We start from the raw sequence: 10395 nt of genomic DNA, 5'->3' as shown, positions 1-10395 counted from the left end.
GTCAGAAAAAGTGAACATCAGAAGATTAAAATTTCATCAGCTATCCTTACACTGGAAAAATGCCAATTTCTTTTCTGCTTATGACTGATATTTACAAATAAATGCCTCATGGACAATGAAGGAAAAAGAGCATTTGTATTTCAGAGATGTAAAAATGGATTCACACTTGGGAAAATTGTTAGATGCAGACTTTCAGATCTGACTGGTTTGAAGTGAGACGTAATTGTAAAGCAAGCTCACATTCAAGAACTGTTTTTTAAGTCCAAGTCAATTATGGACAAGACTGCGATGTTAAAGCTTATGAGTATATGAAAGTTAGCTACTACTGAAAATATTGAGCAAGAAAGACTTTGTTATATATGAAAATGTCTCAGTGTGATATATTAAAACATATGAATGTGTCACTAAAAATAATTGAATATGACAAATTTGGAAACCTCTGTTTTATGAAGTTTGCCAAAATACCTTTTTTTTTTTTTTTTGAAACTACTGCTGTTTTAACCTTCCACCCTTGTGATGAGAAAGTAACTTTTCTGCAGATCTTCCTTACAGCCTTAATCATTTCCTTGCAGTCTTGCCTGCAGGGTAGCAGAGCCACATACTTCACGTTTCTGAGGACAACCCCAGCAACAACCTAGGACTCTGGCTTCTCTGAGTCATTCGAGTTCTTTCAGGGAATAAGGACTTTGCTTCTTTGTCATGGATTTGCAACAAGGTAAAAAACAAGTGAATAATCACCACTTACCTAGCATGCCTCATTCCAGACCACAGTTGCACTTTACACAAGAAACCCAGGACTTGCCCCTTACCCTTCTCCCCCATTAATGCTTCCCCCACCCTTTATTCCTCAGGCTTTGACAATGAAGTGTTTGTCTTCCTCTCTCTCAGGCTTGATGAGTTAAACTCTTTCACCTGATGTTTGAGCCAGTGAAAGGTCCTTTCAGCAGGACCATGCATGTATGGAGAGTCTCTCTCCCTGCATGGACTGGCCAGGGGCCTGGCAATTGACTCTTATGCATGGGGAAACTGAAGCTGAAGCCCACAGTGCAGTTACTTTGCTCTGTAGAATTCTTTGGGATTTAAGCATGGTCAGTTTGTCTGGTAAATTCAACTGCTGATGGCTGTGTAAGAATCTAGAAGATATAAGAATATTTTTCGTGCATCCCCACATCTTCTAAAAAATTAAATATAAATTAAAGTTCCCATGGTAGAACCCTCCTTTCCTTCCAAAGGTGGTAGTAGACACTTCATAAAAGATGGCTCCTGATGAAGCCATCACGAGTCTGCATCTTTCCAGCACCATCAATCAAACCTGGTTTTGGGGCAGTAATAGTGTAATATGCTAGACAGAAAGAGCAGAATCTATCCTCTGCTTTTCTGTGTTTTGCCCAAGAACTTAAGCAATTTCTGTGAGGAAGAATGCAGTTTTGGATGCAAAACAAACCAACAAAATGAAAAAAACCACCCTCAAACAAACAAATCCTCCCCCCGAAAAAACAAACCAAACAAAAAACCCAAACCAACCCTAAAACTGACTATTGTAACTATTCCTGTTAGCTGAATTTTCAGATCCATATTATACTCACCCAGGATATATTGGTGTCATTTCCTTTGCACAGCTGCCTAAATTACTATGCCACATCATCTATTAACTTTCATCTCCTTATTCAGTCATAGTGTGAGAATAATAGTACATTATCAATTCTTGAAGATACAATTAATGTTCATCCCAGTGTGCTAATGGACCTTAATCTTAATGTGTGAAGCTTTGTACTCAACCCTCAAACAATGAAACTGATGATGACTAGATGACTGGGGAATAAAAGAACTTTTATAGTAGCACTTCTGTTTGAATAAAGGTTATGTCAGAAACTTTGGAGACACTGATGGGTTTGGCTATTTAAAATCTTAAAAAGCAGCCCATAATGTCCAATATACATATATATATATATATGTATGTATAAATACATATAGAAACATTGTTGAGTGCATGGGATCTGGAAAGAAATTATGCTCAAGTCCATAGTTTAGGACACTTTATAGAGCATATCCCTTTGAGAGACTACTGAGGAGGGAGTATTATGGGACTGGACTGAAAGGAATGAAGAAAAATGTTTTTCTTCTCTTTTCTGATTCCTCTTAGAGGAAGACTCTTAGCTAGTCTGGTTTATTTAACCATGAGCTGTGAAGAGCATCATGTCCCACAGTGCTGAGTGGGAGTAGAGGTAGATCCTCCTTGAGGTTCCTCATGTCAAGAACTTGCCCCTGATATCTTTCACCATGCCAGAAAGGCATCTCCAGGGCAGAGCTCCCTGATTCATAGGAATGACTCCAATGGACCCATTTCCTCTTTGATTTATAGTTGAAATGATTAAGTATATCTCTGAAAGTATTTAAATTTGCACTGAATTCTCACACTGGTAGCATTAAGACATTAACTACATTAATGAGATACTGGGGAAGAGGGTGACTAGAAAGGTTTTCTGTGAATATCATCACCTAAGGGAAATAATTTTGAAGTAAGTTGATATTTATAGTGATTAAGCTATTGTCTGAGGTTTTGATCCTCCAAAGAGGCATGAACCTAAACTTTAAATCTGCAACTTGTCACAGCGAAGGCAGTTCTGTAACTGCAAGTGACATTTCTTTTATGTTAGCAATCATCATACCTAAAGCTAGGCTGGGATTTTTTTTTATTATTTTTTTTTTTAAACTTGGGTATGCAGATTCCTTCTTCTCTCATAAAAAGCCCAGATTTGCTATGTATTTGAGCTGACAGAGCTAAGCCAGTGGTCTGAGGCTGTTGTACAGGAAGATAATTTTTCACTCTGAACAGGTGATAAACACAAGTTCCCCAACCAGCTGACCAGCTGATGGTTGAGGGAAATGCCATGTTTAAAGCACCCCTTTTGTGCAATGTGAAGAAAACAAAGACATTTTAGCCCCCATCTAAAGGTCGCATCATTTATATTTTCACATCTACATTTAAAGAAAATAAAATATCCCTGGTGAATGAATTGTTTTCAGAATAAAGAAAGGAGATTGCACAAGAAAAACTATTACACTGCAGAGGCCTCTCTGGAGCACGAGACATTGGGATCAGAGCACTAAATGACATAAGAAGCCACAGGAGTTCTCCCTTTACTAAAAGCTCAGCTCAGAGCATAGTACAGTACTCCTGTCCTTTTTATTCATTCAGCTGAATTTATCATCGTGACCCATAGAACAGTTATCAGCACCTATGGGGTAAAGACACCCTGGACTTCAGTTGTTACTTACCTCAATTTCACGCCTAAATCGAGGTCTACAAAGGTGTGATTCTTCTCTTGCCACTCACAGGGAAGCTGCTGGGTCTTAGCATCTCTGCTGCTTCCTGAAGACTACCCAGTCAAGAAGGACATTACAGGGTCATGCCCTTATTTCAGCATTTTGGACATGTCTCCGTGGAGAAGAGTAAAAGGCTGTATTTCACAGCTATGATATCATTCTCGTGAGCTATATTTCAGCATGAGCCGCTATAAAACCTCTCCCATGACATCAGAGCTGTGAGTTATAGCTTACTTCAAGTGCAGAACATTCTCCTGCAGGAATAATTTTTTCCTGGCAATTGGCATTTGAAGGACTAATCCTTTAAAAGTCTGGCACAAATCCTGTCTAGGTAATGCTGCTCCAGGCAGCACTGCTCTGGAAATGGTACGTGCAGGAGCAAACACATGGAGCCCCACTGTGTGTTTCAGCTGCAGGGGTAATGAGACAAGCACTGGGGGAGGCTGTCGAGTGATGATTTTCACTCCCTCATGCTTCAGCGATCCATGCAGGCTTCACTAATAGCAAAATAATAGGCTTGCTCTTATACTGCACTCCCCACCTCAGACCCTGCCTACCCAGTGTGGTGAGGCACATGTACACAGCTAGAGGTACCATCTCATCCATTTTCTCCCACCTGCCCTGCAAGCACAGATCATGTCCGGTGCTGCCACTGGCCAGGGCATGCATTAACTCACCCGAGGGGCCGGCCCCAACCTTCCTGCAAAGCAACCTAGCAAGAAAATGGAAGTAAAAAATACTGTGTGAAATGTAATCTCCCCTTTCATGTCACGTCAGGGAAACTGCCCACCCTAAGAGACTCCACTCAGAGCCAGGGCTTAGAGGAGCGGATGCTGGCAAAGCTGTGAAGCACAACACCCTACACGGGTCAGAAGTATACAGGAGGAGAAGAGAGACTGTCAAAAATAGGAAAGAGTTAAAGCCACCTCTCCTTTCTCTAGTCTGGTGCCTTAATCTGCCTGTGTTCCCCTCAAGCAACCTGTACCTTTATTTGCCAGTGCTCAGGAATCAGACTGAAGGTAGTTGTAGAGCATACTGGAAGGCTCAGTCACACTGGATTTTTTTCTTTGTCCTTTGTGGAGGGTATTCTGTGTTGGGCAGTGGTTATGTTCTTGCTTCTATATCTGCCTGTGTGTCATTGCATGTCTATATGCATGTGTGCATAAGCCCATGTGTCTGTGTCTATCTCACAACACTCAAAACCTTTCATGGACACAGCTCCCATGACCTTCAGGGCAGAGCTGGCTTTTTCTACAAAAAGTTCACTGGCATTAATGAGGGCAAATGAAACACTTTCCCTCTTTTCCAGAGGGAACTACAGTGCTTCAGATTTAGCTGTATGTTTTTCATTCTTCCTCTAAATGCTAAAGAACTCTCATCCCCTTCTCATCCAGAAGTTACCTTTTTATGGAATCTTACCTGTTGAAGCAATAGAACAACATTGTCTCAACAGCCATGTTCCATTATCTACTATCCATCTAAAAGCTAAGTGGTATTTCTTTAAAGAAAATTATTTACTAAGAAGAACTGTGAGGTTATTTTAGACAATTTATCACTAAGAACAATGAGCACCAGAAGAGTGGGTAACCCAGGGCATTGTAAATTCTTTAACTCCATCAATGTAGCTCAAAGGCTAAAATCTGTCTTGTTTACACCTTTAAAAAAGTGAATACACATAATACGGGGAAAAAATTGGCCTTTGATATAGAATATGATCCAAGTGCTATTATATGAAAAGCTTATAGGATAAAACAAACAAACAAATCTATTTTCAATTTTTTTTCAATTTGGTATAGTCAGACTGTCATTCAACAATCTTTATTTACAAATATTGAAAGCTGCTGTGCTGAATTTTGAGCTGGTTCAGAATGATTTATGTTGTTTTTTCTTGGGTTTTTTCCCCCAGGATATTGAAAAAATAACTTTTCCAAAGAGCATCTGTGTTAAACCAAATGAAAGTTAATCAAATGATGCTTCTCTAAGAGTATGGATCTCTTTAGACTAAAAATTTAACAAAGCACTTATGAAAAATATATGTTGTAGAATGCTTCTGTCAACTAAGTCTGATTTCCTATAAAATGTCTCAGATTATAAAATGTTTCAAAGCTGATCATTAAGCCTTTTGCATGACTGTTAACATGAAACACACAGTATCATTTTTCTTCCTGAATAGCAGCTTTCAAATTTTTAAAAAATGGAAGATCTGTCCCCACTACACTGTAGTATTCTGTACAGCTTTTTCATCGTGAAAACTATGCAATCCTCAGAGACACGAAATTTTTTCAGAAGTATTTGATGGGTAAACGAATATTTAGTATTAAAAATAGTAGGAAGAACGAACTATTACGAACGTACAGATAGAGACAAACTATCTGAATTTTTTTTTTATATATTCGGAAACTATTAATGAAAACATTTACATAAATAACTATGTATTTAACAGTCCAAAACTCAAAATGAAACTCTGGCAGTAGGCAACTGAGGAAACCAAAATGACCATTTCCTACACAGTATCAAACAGGGCTGGTATGTGGGAGATATTGACAGATATGCACATTTATTTACTAACCTCCTGTTTACCTAGCCCTTCCAAAATGAAGTAAAAGGCAAACATCCTTAAATTTCTGGGAAAACTCCTGGCGTTTTCTAAGTCCAGGCTCTTCAGCCCATAACAAGGTAATAATGTCATCAAGACCCCCAGTCAGAAACTAATCAGTTACATCCCAAAGTCCAAGCAGTAAGAAGAGAAATGCCTGGTTTGTCTTAGTCAATGAATGAAAGTAAATGAGTTAAATGGAGCTAAAGGGGGGGGGGGGGGGAGGGGGGGAACCACAAAGCCAAACATGAGGACTCCTTCCTACTACCAAATATAAATTCATGGAACCAAAAACAGCCCAGCTTTTCAACAGTCAACAGGGTGATCTCTTCAACTTTTTGTTCTTATTTGCTGTTAAGCTTCTGAAAATGCTTTAAAAGTTGTTGTTTCTCTTTTCAGAGATCCTTTGAAACTTCAAAGACTTTTTAAAGACAGAAGACAGCATGAGATTGGATTCAGTGCAGTAAAGTAGGTTACTTGGAGGACAAGAAAAAAAAGCTTTTCTTTAGACCTTCTTGTGCTGTCATGATGAGACCTTACCATTGCTTCTGGCTGCTGTTTTGGGCTGGTCAGCCTCACCAAAGTTTGTTAACTCCATTATCCAAAAGGACTAGTGGCTTTCCAGAAGAGGAAAAGGTTTTGGTATTGTCTGGAAACAGCAGGCAAGACCTCCATCGTTCCAAACGGAGCTGGATGTGGAATCAGTTCTTTTTATTGGAAGAATACACAGGAACGGACTACCAATATGTTGGCAAGGTAAGATTTTTTCATAGACATATATGTTTTGACTTTTGAAGAGCTGGAAACCCAGCAATAGCAAATAGGTAAGAGCAATGCCTGCTACAACTTTTAGTTTGCCTTCCTGTCTGCCTCAGCTTCTGCTGAGGAATGATAATTCAGTAGGAAGATTAGTACACTTCAGATTGAAATAGTGACAGGAAGTTCCTCAATTAACCATTGCTAATCATGCACAATTATGTTAAAGATTTTCCTTTTTATTTTTGTCTGGAAATACTGCATATTAAGTCTAAGGTTGTCTAGCCCAGATTTTTAGGTTTGAATTATAATATGCATAACTGATCATACTCATAAATTTTGCTAGAGTCAAATTATTTAAACCAGGACTAGTTTTGGTCCGAGATATTTAGGATTGGCAGCATCCATATTTTGTGAGGATTCTCTCTAGCCAGCAAAAGGCAACTATTTTCCTTTTTATTTTCCATGGTGCACAACCATGCTGCAGCTATGAGATTTCTGTGGTGTCACTAAGGACTCTGTGACATAACCTTAACACCACAAGCCCTGCCATTATAAAGAGTTGAGGTATGCTCTGCTTATACACTAAGAAGCAACAAGAAGCTGAAATTTTTTAAGCTCAAAACATGCTGACAGATAGAAAAGAATTGGTAAAAAATAACAATAAAGTAAATATTCACATCTTAACTCTGAGAACATCCATCTTCCTGACCAGAAGACCCCTTTGTAGATAACAACCTTTATGTCAATTGTCAAGCTGTTGCACCTGTGGTAAGTCTACAATGAGTCTACACTGTCCAAAGTAGTCTCTTCTGCAGAACAAAGAAATTATGCTATTGATGATGACATTCAAAGCAGAAGCAATACAGTTTAGTTTTCCAAACTAAAATGGGCTTGTGTCTGATCTAGCTTGCTCGCCCCAAACCTCTTAGCAAAGGCTGCAGATCACAGTGGTTTGAAATTTTATCTCCCTCTGCAAGCTTCTGAGCATTCCCATGAGAGATGGTGGCTGCTTTTCTTGCCTGCCAATCAGCTGTCAGTCACAGTGGGTTGTGGCACTCCTGTCCTGCTCACTGGCTGCAAGGCGTGATTCAAATGAGGAGCTACTCGGCTGATGTAATACTCATAGAGCTCTGACCAGGATAATCAGCGTTCATGAAAGGGTACCATTGAGCACAATCTACAGGAAAAAGCCAAAGGCAGGGAGTCCTAAGAGAGGACAAGTAAAGAAGGAAGATTAGAGGGTAAGAAAAAAAGCCTGGAGAGAGTAAGAGGGAAGAACTGGAAAGACAGAGGGGGAAGGAGAGGAAAGAACTAAGAGAGAGGAGGGGAAAGGGATGTCAAATGGGGTAGAGGATAGGAGCTGGGAGAAAAAGGTTACTTAAAGAGAGCACAAATAAAAATAGAAGATGAGACAGTGAAAGGAAGAATAACCAACAGGTAAGAAATATAGAGTCAAAGGAAAAAAAATAAAGAAAACTTTGAAAGACAGCAGTCCTCCACACACTCTCCTTTTCACAGTATACTCAGGAGTTAGTGGGGATCTCTTTCTCTAAAGATAATGCATGTGGTGCTGAGGCAAGTCCTACAACCTCTTGTTTTCACTGTGAATTTTGACATGAAACCTGCTCAGCACCAACTGCCCCATTTTCTCCTGAAGAATTTCAATAGAAGGTATTGGATTCAGAGGGATTGAAGCAAGAATGGAGGAGCAAATTGCTGGAGGATGAGTTTGCTGAGAGTCAGTTAAAAAATGGCCTAGTTGGACCAGAAAAGCAAGGTAGTTTGAACAGGAGTCATTTAGAGGGGAAAAAAAAAGGGAATGTTATTTTTATAAATTGTTCTTCTGTCTATTGGTACTTTAGTACACTTACTATTGCAAAGCATAGAAATGACACATAATGTATAAATGTCATTGATTCTGTGTCCTTGGGCTGTTCATAAGTGGCCTTTCACATGTCTTTCAAATGCCAGAACTGCTCACACCCTTGTAATTGAACAATGAGCCAAGAGGCATGAAAGAGCAGCCATTTATTATCACAGAAAGTTGAGTATTGGTGCGAGGATAAATGATAGAAACAGCTGAATGTCTCCATGTAGAGGTAACAAGGCAATTTAATTGAGCAATTAAACTTGATTGGTGTGGGTAAATGAGGATAATGAACATGTTTATGAAGCATATTTTTTCTCAGAGGACTGAGTGTTAACCTTAAATATGAACTGAACATGGTTATAGTCTTTTAATTCTCTAATATTATAGAGAAATGTGAATAGGAAAATCTTTTAAACCAATAGCAATATATGTCTGTAAAGGGGAATTGTGTTTATGCCACAGAATAAGCAGTCGGAGCTGGCTGGATCTTCTGTGTTTTTTTGTGTTTAGTGATTAAAGTTGGTGAGCATTAACATCATAATTCTAAAAAAATATTCCCTATAAGCTGCAAGAAAAAAAATTAGTTTATTCAAGTCAGTTGTCTTTTTGTTTGGTAGCATCTTTTTAATTTTAACATCTACATCAAGAGTTGAGATGTAAGAAGCCTGTTGTGAAAGACTCTAACAGCTTTATTTCTTTAATGGCCCAAATTACTGTTGTAAATCATGTAACTGTTTATACTATAAAAAAGAGGTTTCTATTGTGATAATTTTGGAGGAAAAGTGAAGGTGAATGCATTCAGGTTTGAGATAATAAAAAAGAAGTGCAATCTCTGGGAAGATAGAACGTAGGGCAGTGCTGAAAGCAACACTGAAGCATCGTCTGAGTCACGGACCAGAGCACTACTGTTCTCCAAACTGTATACTCTCTATACAATGAACCCAGATGCTTTTCTGTAGTGAAATGAGGCAACCAGGGGGCACTAATTGCCAGGTAGTGGGTCTTCTTACCCGACTCCTTGGGTTTTCTGCTAATGCTACTTTGCGCCGGACTAGCTCCCTTTCTTCTGATTTGTCTGAGCACGGGCTAGATCGAGGTCTATGCCCACATTCTCCACCAGATGTAGCAAGACGAACCTCTTTTAGGGCACGGCACTCCAAGGTCCAACCAGGTGTTCCAGGAGAAACTCACAAATTGTGCTCTGAGTCCAATGCTCTCAGGGCTGACCAGCCTGGATCGGTGCTACTGCTCCAAAAATGACCTCTCCTCTGGCTTACTCAGGTGTGAGCTTTATTGGCCCCCTAATCCTGCTCATGTGCAGTAGGGGCCCGCCCTAATCAGGCACAGGTGGGCTTAACACAAGCTCATGCCCATTACCTGGCAATTAGTGGCACCTGGTTGCCTCATTTCACTACACTTTTCATCAGTTAGGAGAGAACTGCCTAAACACACACAAAAACAAGTAGCCCTTTTTTGGTACCCATGGGTCCTGTCAGATATTAAAAAGTACTCCCCAGTTTTGTATGCTACTCACTTTACTCTCAGCCCAAATATGCTGCTGTATCACACTGGGTAAGAACAAGAACCTGCCAATAAGAAGCTCCCAGTGTTATCAATACTGTGGCTCTGACACCAGATCCACCATTTTACTATCCCGTTCTTGTGTTCCTTAATTTAATTTCTGTATATTCATGAAATAAAGCTATTTAAAAAGAGTAGAAATTCACATTTCTAGTCTTGGTTAGTCTCAGACATAATAATATAAGAAACATGCAGAAAACTTCTTGAATGGAATTATTCATTGCACTGCTGAATAACTTTTGAAATACAGCTATTCACTGAA

General features: G+C 39.3%; 1 protein-coding gene across 1 annotated transcript in view; it reads left to right on the top strand.

Moving 5' to 3' along the window:
• The first annotated feature begins 584 nt into the window (after nucleotides 1-584).
• Nucleotides 585-10395, top strand: part of CDH6 (cadherin 6) — a 56261-nt gene continuing 46450 nt past the window's right edge. The window contains exons 1-2 of the mRNA XM_071736632.1: nucleotides 585-715; nucleotides 6323-6679. Of these exons, the coding sequence (XP_071592733.1) occupies nucleotides 6449-6679 (231 nt within the window). The 5' untranslated portion in view covers nucleotides 585-715; nucleotides 6323-6448. The remainder of the gene's footprint in view (nucleotides 716-6322; nucleotides 6680-10395) is intronic.

The sequence above is a fragment of the Heliangelus exortis genome, chromosome 2 (genome assembly GCF_036169615.1).
Source record: "Heliangelus exortis chromosome 2, bHelExo1.hap1, whole genome shotgun sequence".
Taxonomy (NCBI): domain Eukaryota; kingdom Metazoa; phylum Chordata; class Aves; order Apodiformes; family Trochilidae; genus Heliangelus; species Heliangelus exortis.
The sequence above is the reverse complement of the archived record's forward strand: the minus strand, read 5'-3'. Positions and strand labels throughout refer to the sequence as shown.